General features: G+C 38.3%; 1 protein-coding gene across 3 annotated transcripts in view; it reads left to right on the forward strand.

Annotated features, from left to right (window-relative positions):
* The window catches only part of LOC21405623 (DNA (cytosine-5)-methyltransferase CMT3), a 22,594-nt gene continuing 3,658 nt past the window's right edge, over positions 1-18,936 (forward strand). The window contains exons 1-22 of one of the 3 annotated variants that reach the window (XM_024174792.1): positions 1-1,334; positions 2,772-2,806; positions 2,907-3,573; positions 4,792-4,826; positions 4,930-5,032; positions 6,541-6,645; positions 6,776-6,895; positions 7,379-7,472; positions 9,222-9,376; positions 9,469-9,534; positions 9,626-9,859; positions 11,480-11,538; positions 11,619-11,685; positions 11,780-12,109; positions 12,423-12,494; positions 12,584-12,670; positions 12,747-12,834; positions 13,569-13,687; positions 13,806-13,907; positions 15,543-15,586; positions 15,683-15,752; positions 15,833-15,936. In XM_024174792.1, coding sequence (XP_024030560.1) covers positions 84-1,334; positions 2,772-2,806; positions 2,907-3,573; positions 4,792-4,826; positions 4,930-5,032; positions 6,541-6,645; positions 6,776-6,895; positions 7,379-7,472; positions 9,222-9,376; positions 9,469-9,534; positions 9,626-9,859; positions 11,480-11,538; positions 11,619-11,685; positions 11,780-12,109; positions 12,423-12,494; positions 12,584-12,670; positions 12,747-12,834; positions 13,569-13,687; positions 13,806-13,907; positions 15,543-15,586; positions 15,683-15,752; positions 15,833-15,936 — 4,007 coding nt within the window. In that variant the 5' untranslated portion in view covers positions 1-83. Of the gene's footprint in view, positions 1,335-2,771; positions 2,807-2,906; positions 3,574-4,791; positions 4,827-4,929; positions 5,033-6,540; positions 6,646-6,775; positions 6,896-7,378; positions 7,473-9,221; positions 9,377-9,468; positions 9,535-9,625; positions 9,860-11,479; positions 11,539-11,618; positions 11,686-11,779; positions 12,110-12,422; positions 12,495-12,583; positions 12,671-12,746; positions 12,835-13,568; positions 13,688-13,805; positions 13,908-15,542; positions 15,587-15,682; positions 15,753-15,832; positions 15,937-18,936 lie in introns of those variants that run through there. The other 2 variants (XM_024174793.1, XM_024174794.1) reach the window with 2 other exon arrangements.

The raw sequence follows: 18,936 nt of genomic DNA on the forward strand, positions 1-18,936 counted from the left end.
GTTATCATCGAAATTGTTCATCTCTCTGAGAAGATATTTCCGAGAAAATCCTCCGGACTTTCCCGGAGAAAAGCCCTCAGAATATGAGGCCGCCGAGAAAATCCAAAGCCGGAGCCGATTCCAGCTCGAAGGCGCTAGTTCTTTACAAGACTACGACGAATGACGCTCAACCGGTGCCGCTGAGCGTGTACTACCCGAGATCACCATGCGAGCTCAGCTTGAGAAGGTCGCCGAGGCTCGCTCCGATTCCCGCAGAGATCAGATCGAGAAATTTGGCTCGAAATGCTGGAAAGAAGTTCGATTCTGTGGATCCAAACAGTCTGAGAAAGTCTCCGAGGTTCGCTCCTAGTCCGGCAGAGACCAGATCGGGAAATGTAGCTCTGAATGTCGGTAAGAAGTCCGATTCTCTGGATCCAAACAGCCTGAGAAAGTCTCCGAGGTTCGCTTCAAGTCCGGAAGAGATCAATGAAAGCAATTTGACTCCGAAAGTGGGTAAGAAACTGTATTTGGTGGATCCGAACTGTCTGAGAAGGTCTCCGAGGTTCGGTCATAGTCTTGAAGAGGTCAAATCGAGCAATATGACTCTATTTCTATTGAATAAGAATTTTGATTTGGTGGAGGATCCAAACAGCCGGAGAAGGTCCCCGAGGTTCGGCTCAAGTCTTGAGGAGGTCAAATCGAGCAATGTGACTCCAAAAGTGAGTAAAAATCCGGATTTGGTGGATGCAAATAGCATGAGAAGGTCTCCGAGGTTCGGTTCTAGTCTTGAAGAGGTAAAATCGAGCAATGTGACTCCGAAATTGGGTAAGAAACTGTATTTAGTGGATTCAAACAGCATGAGAAGGTCTCCGAGGTTCTCTCCAAGTGCTGAAGAGGTCAAGGCAAGCAATGTGGCTTCAAAAATGGGTAAGAAACCGGAATTGGTGGATCCGAAGATTCCGAACAGCCTAAGAAGGTCTGCGAGGTTCTCTCCAAGTGCTGAAGGGGACAAAGAAAGCAATGTGACTCCAAAAGTGAGTAAGAAACCAAATTTGGTGGATCGGAACAGCCTGAGAAGGTCTGCTAGATTCAGTTCGAGTCCTGAAGCGGTCACGGAGAACAATGCGGCAAATAAACGAGCTTCGATGGCTCTGCGCAGCTGCTTGAGGTCGCAGCCGATTTCGAGTGCGCCGATCGATTCATCGGAATTCCGCAGGAAATCTAAGAAGTTAAAGAGCGATTCTGGAAACTGCGACTCAGAAGTGTTCAACAAAAAGTCTCTGAGAAGGTCTGGGAGATTTCCTCCGCCTGTGGTTGTGGCTGATAGTGGCGAAAAGAAGTCTCCTACCCCTACGGTGAGTGTTCGCCATCTCCTTCTTTCTTTGACTTGTGCCATTTGGTTTAGTCCAGTATCTATCTTCTTTTTCATTTTGTTTATTTTCCGTTTTAGTGCCATTTATTGCAAACCAAGCTTAACTGATTTGGGGTTTTGGTTGTCACGGAACGGGGGGAAACTGTCAAATCTTAATAATTTAAAGAAACCAAAATAATAATACAAAGAAAGTAAAGTTGTGTGTATAATCAACACTTGCGTGAAAAAGGACGAAATAAAGGGTCACAATGGTCATCAATCAATGACGAGTATGGTTTGCAATTGAAGACACATGATCATGACGACTCTAGAAACAAAAATCTCTTATCAAAGCTACCCGACTTCACACGCCCCAACCTAGTAGGCAAAAATGACAAATGAGAAATTTCCCATTTCCCTATGATTTTAATTACAAATCAAATGGGAATTCCAAGGAAAAAGATGATTATTATTATTATTATTATTAGTAGTAGTAGTAGTATTAAGAAGAAAAAGAGGACAAGAGGAACAGAGGGGGAAAAATCCTTGAAGAAAAGAAGAAACAACATAGGGCCACTTTGGCATGGTTTCCTAGAAGCTGCTTTTGGATTGTTAGGTTCAAAGTTGGTTCTAGTAATTTGTCACAAGAGTTTTGATTCTCCAGAAGAGCTTCCCCTTAAAACCACAAATTTGGCTTCTCAAAAAAGCTCTTCTAAATAGATTTTGAAACTTGTTCAAAAGTTCAATGAGATATTATAAACTTCGTTCCAACATTTTCATTGCTTATTGAAAAATTTAAAAACTATTTTGACCTCTTAAGCTATACTAAAATGTGGTTATGAATACCAACTGAAAAGCCATAGCTTCTAAAAGTAAAAGCAAAAGCTATGCTAAAATATTTAGATTCCTTCCGGTTTCCATCAATGACTCGTCTTTCAACATAACACTATTATCTGTTTATATGTGAACACTATCTGCCTTTAACATTTTCCCTGTTGAATAACGAAAAGGAACCAAATGAAACTTGAACCTTTTGCAATTAAATAAGTCTATAAGCAAGGGTATCCTAGTTTTGAGTACACTCACGTAATTAGATCTTGTGCCTCGTTACATTAGTGATTTTCCAAAAGCTTTAGCTGTTGAACTTAAAACTTGGGACAAGGGCAACAATGCATGTTAAGCTATATACATATAGTTGGTACTTTTAATTATAATTGCGTCATACATCTCGAATGTCATCTCTTGTCGATTATACATCAAGTCTGCGAGTAAGTTAACATGTGATTTATTTACTTATTTTTTTCTGCAAATTTTGACTTAAATGTATTTTTTCCCCTCCCTCTTTTTTCTAATGGTTCATCATTTTCTCGTGCTAAACTTGATTCTTGTAAGCATTGATTTTACACATTTTAGTTCTTATTTTCAGTTCTTGGTTTCATAGGGTAAGGGATCCAAGGGACAGAACTTGACAACAATGTAAGTGATTGATTTTTTTGCTTGACATGCTTTCTAATTGATTTTTATTTTCTAAATCAATGTAATTTTAAGTGTAAAGTCTATATGTTAACCGTTGCAGTGAGGGTAAAGAAGCAATAAGTTCCAACTTGGATTGCTCAAAAGAAAAATACCATACAAGATCTACAAGGTCGACCTCAACCCAGTCCGGAACTGAGAGCAGTTGTTTAGAATCAAAAAACTTGGAGAATCAAAAAAAGAGTTTCATTGAATTGGAATCATTATCACGGGAAGAAGATTGTGGCATAGCACCTAAGCCCTTGAAATATAATGACTTAGATTTTTCTGGTGAGGAATGTTTGAGGGCTTCAAATCTAATGTCAATGGCTGAACACAACACTAGTGAATATAGGGAAAAAGTATATGCGAAAATGTCAAATGAAAAGGACATGGCCTCTAGATTTTCCTCAGGTTTAGCAACAGATGAGAGCATCGGGCTGGACACTTTTGATAAATTGTCTGATTCATCAGATGAGTCAGATGGACCTCTTTTGGATCAAAGTACTTGGACCTCTTCTAAAAAATTTGATCTAGTATTGCTCGATGACCAAGAAGAATATAACTTTACTAATTTTCCTGAGCCACACATTAGAATACCGACAGAGAAAACTGAGAGCAGAAACTCTTCAAAGAACAAAAAGAAGAATCCTAATATTTCTTTCTTTATTGGAGATCCCATTCCAGATGATGAAGCTCAAGAAAGGTGGCACTGGCGTTATGAGCTGAAGGTATTGACCAAGAATATCATTATTGGCGTCTTATTTTACCATTACCCTTGTTATTGTATTTGTTAGTCTTTGTCCTACCAAGTTTTTTATTTTATTTTTTATTTTTTTCTTTTAAAGAAATAAAGAACTTCATTAATTTGCAAAAAGGTACAAAAGACTGTACGGGTTGTATGAGAGTTCCAACAAATGTAGAAAACACAAGACCACCGAGGGAAAGCTAAAAAACAAACAATAACAAAAATAATGAAGAAACGGCTGCCTAGGCCTCAATGCAAAACACAACCCTCAAACCAAACTACAAAACATCTGGAACAACCAGATACTTTGACCAGAATATCTTACCAACTTAACATTATGAAGGAAAGAGGAAACTTAAGTTCTTGACAATTAGTTCTCTTAAGAGGGTTAAAGGTATCACTCCTTTCCTATCTAAAATGTCTGTTGTCCCTCTTTTCATGATCTTATATGTTGTATCTTCTCATGCAGAGCATTTTGTGTCATGTCCCAAAACCTTGAAAACATGATCAAAATGTTGAAGATTTTCATGAAATATGTAACGTTTTCTTTTGAATACTATGTTCCATAGAACCATAAGTTCCTCTTTGATGTATTCACTAACGAAGGATGAGTGTGGAGTGATGCAAAATCTGTACCTCAATTATACTTTGATTTTTTTTGCTTTACCTGTCCTCTCTCTCTCTCTCTCTCTCACATATACGTTTTTAGATCATTGTTCTTGTGTTGAATATATGTTCATATAGAACTGACCTAATAAAAACATCTACCATTTGAGATCCAGTTCTTGGGTTTTGTTATGTCATATAGACAAGTGCCAGTTTTTGTAATTTGTTTTTATCTATCTATATAGGATTATTCATTATGTGAGCTGGAGGTAAGTTGTTTAAAAGGGCTAAGGTGCGGTAAAAGTCTGTAGTAAAGTCTGCATGGTAAAGTTTTTTAGCTCGTTGCTCTTTATCATTTCATTTGTTACTTGAATTTTCAAATTACCTTGATAAAGTGTTTGATTAGACGTTACCAATTACTTAGATCTTTGATTTCTCCAAATCTCATAAATACAACATCTACAATCATAACAGAAGCTAAAATATTTGGCAAGTAACTCCAGACAATGCATTTGGTATTAATCAACTATCTCATCTCTTATTCAAAATGTCACCATTGTGTAAGATTTTCATTGTGCTATTTCTGGACTTTCAGAATCAACAATCTAAACATCGGACATCGAAGCTAAAGTAAGTAATCAATCACATTGTGCTTGGGTTTTATTTTGGATGTTTCCTTTGCCAGTTCCACTTTGATGTTTTTTAACGTTTGACTAGCACAAACGCATTGCAGTGATGATGATGAAGACAAAGTAGTCCTCAATGTGGAATGCCATTTTGCTCAAGCTCAAGTGGGAAATTGCATATTTAGTCTTGGAGATTGTGCTCATATACAGGTAACTACTCTTTTCAATACATACATTTATTGAAAGTAAGTAACTAGTCTTTTATATTTTATTAATTTATTAAAATAATAATACTTTTTGCCTTGTTCAGTTTAAGAGTTTGGAAATATATGGTCATTTTTCTTAGGCGACAAGGCATGTGCATGTTGCATAGCAAGTCATTTTTTAGGTTTCATCATGATTCAACATTGTAACATGTTAGGAGAAAAGAATAATAAAATTACCAAGTTTGAGACGCTTCCCTCAGTAAAAAAAAGATTGGGACACTTGATTCTAGTCGACCTTGATATTAGGGGAGTACGGAGAGGACAAAACATAAGAAAACCAAGCATTTGCTACGAAAAGGATAATTGTCCGTCAAAATCATGTTGTGGTATTGCTGAATGGTATTATTGAGTGGTTGAAATCAAATAGATGGTTAACTGGTGACTTTTAACTTTGGGGCTGATTGTCCATAAATGATAACATAGCACAGGGTCAAGAGAACCTCAAAAATTTTCTCAGTAGTAGGCTATTTATTTTTCCGAAGGGAAAATTGCAGACTACGAATTGAATCCTGTCTCCACTGAAGTGTCAGAAGGTTTTATGGATATCTAGAAAAATCTCAAAAGTCACCTAGAAAATAGAGATATTTCCAGCACATTCATGTGTCCATTAAATTCATAACGAAACTTCTCAAAAAAAAATCATAGTATTATCTATATAGATAAATTAATTCCTTCATAAGCATTCGTAGCTGCACCCAAGAGAAAATAAGTAAATATAGCCAAAACCAATGCACCATCATCCTGTTTATGTTTTTCTGAAGAACCTTTCTCCATCTTAGGTACCATACTTTTATGTGTTCTAGATCTAGGCTTTGGGTTAGTTCAAACGCTCCTTAAACCTAAGAAAAAGCACAGATAAGAAGTGAAAAAAAAGTGAAGGATCGGGGTTAGTGTTTCTTAGAATTGTCTTTCGGATATTCTTCTCCATTGACAGACCCTGACCTAGATTCCTATTCGCTTCACGTAGAGAACCCAACCCAATCCCCCATGTCAATCTCAGGGAACAAAACAGTGGTAGAAGAAACCAAACAGTGGTAGAATTAGAAGTCTTAAGAGGATTGGGAAGTTTAAGTTTATGGGCAGATAGAAGGGGGTCAAAGAGAGGAAAAAAGAGGTTTATGGGAGAGTTGGTGATTTTTTTTTTTTGTTGGATAAAGAACAAAGAACTTCATTAAATATTATAAAAGATTACAAAAACTGACACTCTCTCCAGGATTGAAGTCTTGGTTAAAGAGAGGAAAGTGGAAGCTTAATGAAGAATGAGAGAGGTGAAAAAGTTGCCTTAAGAAATAAACTGGAGGAAATCATGGAGGCAAAAACTGAATTTAAATGGGTTAAGTTGGATGATGCCAATTCCTACTTCAAGGAATCTCCAATTCAAAAAAATGTTTGATTTTATTTTGAACTTTGAGCACTTTTGCTGGCACTTAAACTTTGAAGCATTTGATTCAGGGTGATGGGAAGAAAAAACATGTTGGCAGAATCGTGGAATTTTTCAAGACAACTGACGGGGAGAAGTATTTTAGAGTCCAATGGTTTTATCCTATTGAAGATACAGTGGGTTAATAATTTTTTTTTGTTATTTTTGTTTATTTGTATTTTTTTTTTGTGTGACTTGGCCATATGGCTCATGTCATGGCGGTCTGCTTCAACTTTTTTTTTTTGCCCCCTTTTTTTTTTTTTTCAGGTTGTTCAAGACGTAGGCGCTTTCCATGACAAGAGGCGTTTATTCTATTCTACCATAAGGAACGATAACTTACTAGATTGCATTATTTCCAAAGTCCATGTAACAAAAATAACACCTAGGGTATGATTCCACTATTTTGTATAGCTTCTTTAATTTAATCAAACCTTTTCTTTGTTCTCTTGTTGTATGGTTCGGCTGCTACCTTCCATTTTGTGGTCGCCTATGCAAACCATAACAATTCCTTAGTGTTCCCACAATCTTCCTCATACACTTTCTATTAGTTTGTAGTTTTGTACTTTGTACTTCAATGTAAACAACCATAGCTACTTTTTTCTTATACAGTCTGAGCAACTCAATTTTTCCCCCATAAAATATAGTATAGTACATAAAGTTAACAACTTCATTAGGAAAGATATATATGTAATACTTTGAATATTCCAAACTTAAATAATTTAATTTCAACTAATTTGACATCAAATAATTGATCAGGAAGCCGTATGATAGTTTTCATATACTAGGGCGAAGTGCAAAAGTGGCTAAAATGTTCATAACCTTCAATTATTGTTGCATCTTTTTGTAGCTAAATTCTTGGTATTTGTGCAGGTAGGATTGAAAATAAACTCCATTTCACCATGTGATTTTTATTATGATATGGAATACTGTGTTGACTATTCAACATTTCAGTCGATTGAGTCTGGTACGTAATTTCTCGCCCATGATGAACTGTTATAAAAGAGTAAAATATGTTGCTCTTGCATTCAAGTCCTTAGCATACCCATACATGTATATAAGGGGAGGGATTCTGGACCTATTAATTCTAAGGCAATTCACGAGACAGTCATTTGCATTGAGTGAATGGCATAATCATAAACTTTTGTTTTTCCTATTAACCTCCTCAATGCATCACTGCTATTAGGAAATGTATTGTCGGAATAAGGAAAGTAGGATCATTGACTTTGTAATCCAATCAATCCGTTAAATATAAGGATTGAATTAGATTAGGAAAGTTTTTATAGGAAAGTATTTCTTGTTTTCAGAAATCCGGTCAGTATTTCTTGTTTTCAAGGGATTTTACACCAAAGTCATTGCTGTGGTTTCCCTATAAATTCTTGTAAATGCTGTACAGTTGATAAATGAATAAAAATTCATCCTTTTCTGCCCTATACCTTCATGTATGTTTGCAAAGGTACGGGGGTGAAATTTGTTTTGCTTCAGTCGGGTTGTTGTCGAACATTACATTGCTGTCCTTATGAATAGATGATAATATTTCGCATATATTCGCGTTTTTATTTGTATGTTGATTTTGTTGGTGATCACAATTTTTAGTAATGAGCTGTGCGTAAATACTTTCTGAAAGAGTATCAATTTGCATTTTCATTGCAGTAGCCTCACCTGTCTTTTCAATAATTAAAAGAAATGGATAGTGCAATTTGCTTGTTTTTTCTCTCTTTGTTGAAGGTTTTGAGATGGGGAAGGTGTAGAAGACGATGGAGGAGATGAATAAGATGATGAGAAAGGAGGAAGATGAAAACAATAAAATATGAAAACAATAAGATGGACGGGTAGGTGAGAAGACGACGAAGGAGTTGAATAAGATGATGAGAAAGGAGGAAACATGAAAACAATAAAATATAGTTTTTAGAAGAAAAACTTCCTTTGTTGATGTTGAATCAATACAAAGGAAAGAGGATAAGGTATTCACGATAAACAGAAAAAAAAACCGACGAAACAAAAAGAGATAAAAATATAGTGCTTGACACCCTATCACATCCTTCCAATTAAGAGCAATCAAAGAGAAAAGGAATTCTTTAAAAGCTTTATCCGTCGTGCCTCCGAAGAAGTTAAAAACTTTGCCTTCTCAAAGAGATTTGGATAAAAAATTCCTTAGAATTTCTCTCCATCCAATTCGTCCAAAGAAGTGAAATCACTATACAACTTTATAAATTCTAGCCATTTAATTAGATCCAAAGCCCACAGTTTTTCCCAGCATCATTGATTTACAATGAGCAGGGAAAACCTACAGACAACTTGCTTCATTCAACAATTTACCAAAAGCATTAAGAGATTAATCCCTTTCTTTTGTGTGTGTGTGTGTTGGGGTGGTGGGGAGGGGGAGGAGGGAACATAAAGCAATAAATAACTTCAAACATGCTTCACATATTTTTCAATAGATTCTGTGGCTATCTTTCATAAGTTCGTTCCTATGATTCACAGAACAATCTTGATGCTATATGTGTGACATGCTGATTGGAAATATATCTCTGCTGCTTTCTAAGATGCTTCAATAAGGCTGCATTCCTATAATGTCATGCTATCTTTCGTAGTTGTGTTCTTTGTGGACCTCAAAAGGGCTTCTAGAGTAGTGTGCGATCCCAGAATAAAACAAGTTTATGCTGAATGCCTTAATCAAGTTATATGACACTCCGTATCGGCTGTTTTGCTTCAGATAACTCTACTACTTGTGGAATTAAGAGAGTCTCTACAACAGCCACAGAAACTCACCCAGCAGAACTAGCACTTTTAGATCTTTACAGCGGCTGTGGTGGGATGTCAACTGGGTTGTGCCTTGGTGCCAAGATTTCTGGTGTTAATCTCGTGACGGTACTTGAGTAAACTACTTTTATTGTATTTATTCTGCACATATACGGCCTCAAACATCTCCTATACGTTATCTTATTTGCCATTTGTAACAGAGATGGGCTCTTGATAGTAGTAAGTCTGCGTGTGAAAGCTTAAAGTTAAACCATCCAGACACAAATGTGAGCATACCTTGTTTCTAATTATGTTAATGTCCAAGTTTTTCAAATCCGTGACGACTACTGACAAATACCACTATGATTATTTTTGTAGGTCAGAAATGAAGCTGCTGAGGATTTCATTGAATTATTGAAGGAATGGGAGAAGTTGTGCAAACGATACAGGTCAACTAAAGTTGAACGAACGCATCCATCAAGGTCAAAGGCTTCAAGAGAATCTGAAAATGATGATGAGCTCCCGAGTGATGATGAGTTTGAGGTTTCAAGATTCGTTGATATTTGCTATGGCGATCCTGCGCATACAGGCAAGCGTGGTCTGAAATTTAAGGTAATTCATAAATCACCAAAGATAACACCCATGACAAGCTGAGTTTTGTTTTTCCTCTGTCCGTATTTTTGGCGTAAGCTCATATAATTGCCTGAGGGTCTTATTCTTAATTCCTTAAATATAACTAGAAAAAACAAGTACTGCATGTGCGTCTTCCATTAGTTAATACTTTGTCATTCAATTAGTTGCTTACAGGATGCGAAAATGATGATATTCCTTGTCGTCTCCTTCAAGAGTAACAATATGAAAGTGGTAAAATTGTGAGACTATTATGGGTATATTATCAATATCTCCATTGCTCTCCTGGATTGGTGAAAATATTCTAAAAGAAGTGAAGTCCCCATGAACTTTTCTTGGTATTCGTACCATTTGTTTCTCGTACAAATTTTTATTTATGTAGACATATCTGCGAGTCCCAGTTTTAAAAGGAGTTTAAACTACTTATCAACGAGAAGTTTATGTTTGTAACATTGGAATAAGAACGTAAATATATACAAAAAAAAAAAAGGATGAAGATCTATTTTATTTTATTTTCACATCTAAAATTTTGAATTTTTCGAGAGGAAAAATTCTGCTTCCCATTTATACTTTTGAAAACTATACTAAGGTAGTGTATTATAGATGAGAGTACAGAACCTAATTAAGGAAAGAAATTATACCTAGCTAAACTATATGAGTTACATCATATTATAGTGCTCTCCCCCTTTATGAGAAAGTTAGGTAAACAATTGTTTTTTGGCCACATTTTTTAATAAATCGCCGATCTATTTTAATTTTAGCCAAATAGCCGAACTTTTTATTTATAGAAAAATGGCCGTTTTAGAAGTAGTTAATTAGTAATAAATTATGGTTAATTAGTGATAAATCATGGTTAAAATCAGTAATAAACCACCGAGTTAATCAGTAATAAACTAAAGTTAATAAAAAATCAAAATTTTCTAATTTTATAAGACTTTGGCCATTTACTAAAGAAAACTTCTAAAAAAGGACCATCTACCCCCAAATCCCCCAATTTATTGAGGCTACATTACATAAAAATATTAAAATGTGTCTACAAGGTTTATTGCTTTAACTGATCGGTCCAGCAGTTTTTTGTTTCATCATTTCATGTCATAATTGTTTGATCGGCCACAGGCAGTTCAACTTTTGGGCGAGAGACATATTTTATCCTAGCTAACTTTTACTCATTTTGCACTTTCGCTTCTGTTGTCAAAAATAATAATAAAAAAAAGGTCACATTGCTAACTTTTTTGTCAGATTAAACCAGTTCAAAAGGGTAAAAATTTGAGGGGCAGGGTGCGTTTTAAATGTTTAAGTTTTTATGTTGTAGAGCAAATGTCTTTCCTCCCCATCCGTATAGCTTTAAAACTGATAGATCTGCAAGTATTTCCACGGTTTGGACCTACCACTGTTTTTCATCTTTGCTTGTGCGACCTGGGTCTTTTCTTCCCTGCTAAATGTATGGTTGGACGATGACTTCGATTATGCATGTTTAATGAATATGCAGAGTTCATTGTGTATGCTTATCCAAGTTTTTTTACCTGTCAATTTTTTGGATGGTTGAATTGTGTATTGTACTCTGGTATGGATGAATTCCTACTCATAGCTGTTTCTCATTAGGTGCATTGGAAGGGTTATGGTACCAGTGAAGATTCGTGGGAGCCAGTTGAAGGTTTAAGGTATCACCACACCGGCTGCTGCGATTAAACATTTGTGTTTGACTAAGTGCATCAGTATTGATTCATGTGTATTTTCTTAGTAATTGCCGAGAAAAGATAGAGGAATTTGTGAGAGATGGTATGAAAAGGAAGATCTTGCCACTTCCTGTAAGTTGGTTACTGATTGTATGAGCCGGGATTTGTACCATTAACGTATACCTGTCTGTTCCTCCATGCTAATCCTAACAAATAAATATTTCAGGCAGATGTTGATGTTATTTGTGGTGGTCCTCCTTGCCAAGGGATTAGTGGCTATAATCGTTTCAGAAATGTCAGTTCCCCCTTGGATGATGATAGAAATCGTCAAATAGTTGTTTTCATGGACATTGTAAACTTCTTAAAACCAAAGTATGTATTAATGGAAAACGTAGTTGACATAATGAGACTTGACAAGGGTTCTCTGGGAAGATATGCCTTGAGTCGTTTGGTACACATGAATTATCAAGCAAGGCTCGGAATAATTGCTGCTGGCTGTTACGGTCTTCCACAGTTTCGATTGCGTGTTTTCTTGTGGGGCGCTCTTCCTCATGAGGTGAACTCTTTTTATTTAATTATAGTTTTTGTTTAAGATGCTTGTTCACCAAGGAAAATGCTGATTTTATGCATGATCTAATAACATGAAGATTACTCTTGAAAGTCGGGTGAATTGAACTCAACAAGAATATTGCATAAACTTCTGTAAATAACTTTATCCCAGTGAGGTGACCAACAAGAGTCGGGTTAAATGAAGTCAACAAGAATATTGCATAACTTCTGTAAATAACTTTATCCGAGTGAGGTGACCAACAGGTTGTTGATTCTCTCTATTCTGCCCCTCACTCCTTTATGTCCTTTTTTTTTTCCAGCAGAATCTACCTCAATTTCCACTTCCAACCCACGATGTAATTGTTAGATATTGGCCTCCTCCTGAGTTTGAGGTACTGTCTTTTAGGTTTGGTGAATATTTGAACTATCTTGAACTATCAGTGTTATACTTTTGCAGTTAACTCTGTATCTTCATGTGCAGCGAAATACTGTCGCTTATGACGAAGACCAACCTCGTGAGCTGGAAAAGGCTCTTGTTCTCCAAGATGCCATCTCTGACCTACCACCTGTATTTTCATCATATTCATTGCTTGAGGAAGTGCTCTATTGCTCTCTTTCTATTCTAACCAAGTTTGTTGTCGTAGGTCACACATGATGAAACTCGTGAGGAAATTTCATATTCAAAGCCTCCGGAAACAGAATTCCAAAGATACATAAGGTCAACAAAATTGGGTATTGTCAATATTCTCAGACCACATAATACTGATGTACTTTCTATGTTGGCTATGTTTACGGTTAAGATACTATGACAAACTTGTTGATTATGGAGTTGCAATTATTTTTTTTCCTCTATTGGAAAAGGGTGTGCTATCCTTGATTTTTCTTTTTCATAAGATGGAGGGTACTGTATTCATAGGGAGAGAACAAATGCATTGGGGTTTTATCTACTCAATAGGACAGTTAAAGAGGGAATGCGCTATCATGATTCATGTCTAGACCAGTCAGCTGCATTCCCTATGTTCTCTTATTCTTATTTTTTGTTTAATGGTTCAGCTTGCTTGTCTTTTGTGCCTTCTGTCAATTTCAAGCAGAAACAAAAAAATATGCAAAACTGCAGTTCCCATACTTTCATAGAAGGGTCTAGTCTGGACCTGTCTCCTTACATAGAACAGTCTGGTCCAGTCTGTATTCTTTCCAAACTGTCAAAACGGTCCAGTCTGACAAACCTGGAGGTTTGGGACCGGGCCATGCACCTTTTCAGGTTTACATTATGACTTTCTGAAAGCATCTGAAATTTTATGTATTCTTGGTATGTTAAGAGTGCTTCTCATTTGTTAATGGCACAAAAGTGACTCGTCAACAAACAAAATTACACTTCTAGTTGTTACATCTTGTGAGCATTCATTCTACATACATGCATATCTTAACATGACTTCCATTTTCATTTCTTGCTCTTTTTTCTATAGAGATGGCTGGCTCTGCATTAAATGACACTAGAGAAACAAAATATTCTCTATATGATCATCGACCCACCCCATTTTGTGAAGATGATTACTTACGAGTTTGTAAAATTCCAAAAAGAAAGGTTGGAAAATTACGAACTTTATAAATTGGATAAATATATACTTGAACTGATGTACCCCCCTCTGTCATTTCTAAAAGTGTTTACCGTTCCATTGCTCCTAATTTGTAATGATTTCCAGGGAGCGAATTTTAGGAACCTGCCGGGTGTTATTGTAGGAGGAGATAATGTGGCTCGGCGAGATCCAAATGTACATATACTATTGCCATCTGGAAAGCCATTGGTAAGTGTTGTTTCTTTTCTTTTTCTAAGGAAATAGAAACTTTTGTTAGAACTTTTTCTCTAAAGAGGGTGCTTGATGGTAACACTTTCTCTCCAAAGGGAAAGTTTGAAAATTTTTGCAGTATGAGAAGGGTGTTTGACAGTCTTTTTCTTATCATGTCTTTGGATATAGAATAACGGTTAAACTTCTTCCATTCTATAACAGGTTAAACTTCTTCCATTCTCCTTATGCTCATTTTGTTTTTATTAAAAGAAGCAACAATTAAGATATTCAATTCTCCTAGGAATTGGAGCATCAAGCAGAAAAATGCATGATGAATAAGCGGTTGTGGATGTTCTTTTGGAGATTCTCTCCAGTGTTAGGCTCACTGAAAGCAAGTCGTATTCTGATTAAGTTCTTATTATATCTCATGTTCCGAGATGATAACAACATTGGGCTCAAGGTTAGGTTTAGAGAAATCATGGGACGGTTAATTTGTCCTTTGTGACTTTGTCTGTCTTGGTTCCGTCCTGAAATTTCGTCTATAATTGTTTCCCATCAGTTCTTTCATTCACTTGGCTAGAGTTGTTAGTTCTGTTTAGTAACTTAGAACTTGCATGAATCTTTGTCAAATATCCTTGAAGGGTTTGAGTTAAGGGAAGGATTCGAGGAAAAAAGAGTTTGTTAACTTCAGGCATGTTATCTTTTGTATTTTGCTGTTTTGATCAACAAATGTATTTATGTAATTTTGAGACTTCACCAGATCTTCTGGAAGTCAGCTTCCCCCGTAAACTTCCAAGTTGTCATTTGGTCGCAACATATAGCGAGATTTATTTCTATACTGTGCTGGAAAGAAAGAGCCCTTTCTTGCCATATCTCCCATTTGATTTGGCCTTTTCTATAGGAGTAAAGATGAGGTTAACACTTAGGATTTGCGTTCTTAAGCAGCCTTTAATTCGGGGTCTTAGTTGATAGGCATTGCTACTTTTTCTTGGGTGATTCCTTTGCGAAAGTAAGATAACCTCATCAGGAAATTTTATATTTCACGTTTTTGTTTATAAATAATCTGTTTTTTGTGGCCCGATTGGGGCATATAGTCAAGTCAGTGATATTGATTCATTAGCGGGAACTTTGTGAAAGAAGAAACTTTTGAATTCAAATTCTTTGTGAGATAAAAAAACCCAAATCATGGTTCAAACATACTTACCAAACAAGCCCTTCAATTTTTACCAGGTTGACTGTACAGTGTTGCTTGACGTTTCTTAGCAATATTACTTTCTGTATTTATTGATACCTTACTACTTTCCATTTTACATCTGTGTCGTTTACTTTCCATGTTCCAATGAAGTTCTCCATATTTTTATTTCCCCAAAAAAGAGGAGACGAAATTGGTGAATTTTATCGTGCTGAATGTTACATGTAGCATACAACAAAGTGTGCTGAAAGGCCAGATGTGATTATTTTGTTACAAAAAAAAAAAAAAAAAAAAAAAAAAAATTAATGTTTCTCAGATGGGGGAAGAATAAGTTCCTGGATAAGAATGAAAGGAGCTAAAACATCATGTCGAGAACCATATATATTCTGCTTTCATGTCATATGCTCTATTGGGTTGAAATTGACTCATAATGGTCAAAATTATTCTTCCTTTGCTATCAGGTACCTGATTACACTTTCACTTTTGAAAAAGGCAAATCCAAAAGGTTAGCTATCTTCCTCCTTTTTTTTTTTTTTTTTCCTTTCTCAACAGTTCATAATTTCTCATTCTTTATATATCTGACTCCTAGACGTATGTTTAGACCATTTTCAAGGTTATGGTGGGATGAGACAGTTCCGACAGTATTGACTATACCATGTTGTCATAATCAGGTTTGGCTCTGCCCTCTTGTTTATTTTCTTATGGAATCACTTCTTCTGGATGTTATGATGAACTTTTGAAATGTCTGTAGGCAGCACTACATCCTGAGCAGGACCGAATCCTAACGTTACGAGAATATGCAAGGCTGCAAGGCTTTCCTGATTATTATAGATTCTGTGGGACTCTTAAAGCGAGGTACGTTTCTATGTGCCTCTGTTATCCGAGATGCGGTACAGATAGAATGTTGTTTCACTACAAACATACATAGACGTACATGCATATAAATACATGCACACATAGAAACGTAGGGAAAGAAAAAGGTGGTGAAACAACAGAAGAGTGGAACGTAAAGCTGAAATGAATAGAGGGTTGCATGAAGTTTTGCACGAGATGGAGTTGTCCATATTCTCCAATGTCTTTGACTTTGAGGATCCATAACACAATGATCCAACGTTTCTGCCAAATAAATTGATAAGATCGAGACCAGATTCCACACAAATCACACGTTAGAAGGGAAAGAAAACTCAATATTGGAATTAATGGCAGCAAAAATGGATACACAACGGCCGATATGGGGGTGTTCGAGTGACCCCTTGCACTCCAAGTCTCTCTTACAGAATTCGCTCAACAATCCAAAAAGTCCCTCTCTCTCTCGCCCCTCCCTTCCTTTTTATTTCCCCTGAACTACCCAACGCCTATTCTTCAGGATCTTGACACAGACCCCGAAGTCTAACTAACTAGTCATACCCCCTTCCCGCTCAATTTCCAGCTCAGCTCCTTCTTCCTTCTTCTGAGATTCCAGCTTAGCTCCTTCCTTCTTCTGAGAATCCATTCCACTGCACTCAATTCCATGCTGTTCCCCTGCACTTGTTGGATCCTTCCCTTGGATACGCCGTCGAGCATACGTAAAACGGATGGGTGGCTTCTCATTACCCCCGCCCCAAAGACTCACCTTGTCCTCAAGGTGAAAAGATGGAAATTGCTCAGCAATGGTCTCATAAGATTCCCAAATAGCCTTATGGTCTGGCAGATGAGCCCAACGAATCAAGACCTCGGGAACTGACTGCCCACCATGCATCCGCTGCCGCCCCCCCGGCAAAGCTGCAGGCTCCACTAGCAACTCCAAAGTATCCGTGAGTTGGGGTGGAATGGGGGACACGATATGCTCTTTTCCAACCACTCGGCGCAATTGGGAAACATGGAACACAGGATGTATGGTTGAAGTAGGCAGCAGTTCCAGGCGATAAGCTACAGGCCCGATGCGCGCCAATACGATAAAGGGTCCATAAAAACGGGGACTCAACTTCTCATTCCGACGTCGAGCTAAGGAAACCTGTCGATACGGCCGAAGCTTAAGATACACGGAGTCCCCCACTGAGAAGTGTACGTCACGTCGTTTCCCATCCGCCACCGCTTTCATTTGCTGCTGCGCGCGAAGAAGTTGACACTTGAGCAAATCTAACATAGCGTCACGGTCCATGAGTTGGCGCTCCACCGAATCCACGGCAGAAGCGCCCACCCCATAACGAAGCAGGGGAGGAGGGCGACCATAAACCGCCTGAAACGGTGTAGTTCGTATGGCTGAGTGAAAAGATGTATTGTTCCAACACTTCGACCAGGCTAACCACTTCTGCCACTGCCGTGGCTTGTCATAGACAAAGCAGCGCAGATAAGTTTCGATGCAGCGGTTGACTACTTCGGTCTGACTGTCGGACTGGCGATGGTATGCCGTACTACGCGACAAGGTGGTGCCCATCTGTGAATGCAGCTCCGACCAAAAATGGCCAAGGAAAATGCGATCCCTATCCGAAATGATAGTGCGCGGAACCCCGTGTAAGCAGACCACCTCCCGAATGAAATGCTTAGCCACTGTTTCTGCCGTGAACGGGTGTTTAAGTGCAACAAAGTGGCCGTATTTGTTGAGGTGGTCCACCACAACAAATATAGTATCAAACCCGTCCGACTGTGGCAATCCTTCAATAAAATCCATGGACACATCATCCCATACTTGCTCAGGGATGGGCAGGGGTTGTAACAGTCCACTAGGGGCAAGTGTAGAAGACTTACAACGTTGACACACTTCACACTCCGCGACATGTACAACCACGTCCCGTTTCATGCCCACCCAAAACCAATCCGCGGCCAGGCGGCGGTACGTTCTCAAGGCACCAGAATGTCCTCCAACCACCCAATTATGGTAAGCATGTAAGAGCCGAGGCACCACAGGAGAGTTACGAGCCACCACCATTCGGCCCCAATGCAGCAACCTTCCTTGGCCCAAAGAGAATCCCGGGTGAGCTGCGGCGTCACGATGTAAATCCGACCAAATTTTAGCTAGCTTGTCGTCTTGCAACACGTGTTGGTGGATTTCATCGGTACTGACAATGGAGGAGGCGGCCAAAGCCTGCAGAATCGGACTAGAGGACAGTTGAGACAATGCGTCGGCCACACGATTATCTAACCTTGGGCGGTACTGGATCTCAAAATCATATCCCATATTAGCTTAGTCAACCACTTTTGGTACTCGGGATTTACTAAGCGCTGCTCCAGCAAATACTTGAGACTCCGATGGTCAGTTCGGATCAAAAAATGGTGCCCCAGCAAGTATGGACGCCACTTCTGTACCGCCAACACGATGGCTATGAGCTCCCGTTCGTACACCGATTTGCTTTGCGCTTGTGTCGACAACACCTGGCTGTAGTAGGCAATTGGGCGGTGTTCCTGCATTAAAACTATGCCCACGCCAAAACCGGAAGCGTCCGCCTCCAGCACAAAGGGTTTAGAAGAATCCGTTAGGGCTAGGACGGGCACACTTGTCATTGCTTGCTACAAGTCAACAAAGGCCTGCTCAGTGTCCTCATTCCACCCAAAACTGCCCTTCCGTAACAAGTAAGTCAGCGGCTTTGCAATTCGGCTATACCCTGCCACAAAATTCCAGTAATAACCAGTCAACCCCAGAAAACCCCGCAACTCCCGTAAGCTCACTGGTTGTGGCCAGCTTAACATGGCCGCAATCTTTGCTGGGTTAGCTGCAACCCCTTCGCCAGACACAATGTGGCTGAGATATTCAAGTGAACGCTGCCCAAAACAACATTTCTTGGCATTAGCAAAAAGTTGATGCTGCTGCAACTCTGCCAACACTTGGTCTAAGTGGTGCGCATGCTCCCCCCCCCCCCCCCCCCGCCGGTGCCGACG

The sequence above is a fragment of the Morus notabilis genome, unplaced genomic scaffold (genome assembly GCF_000414095.1).
Source record: "Morus notabilis unplaced genomic scaffold, ASM41409v2 Scaffold15, whole genome shotgun sequence".
NCBI lineage: Eukaryota > Viridiplantae > Streptophyta > Magnoliopsida > Rosales > Moraceae > Morus > Morus notabilis.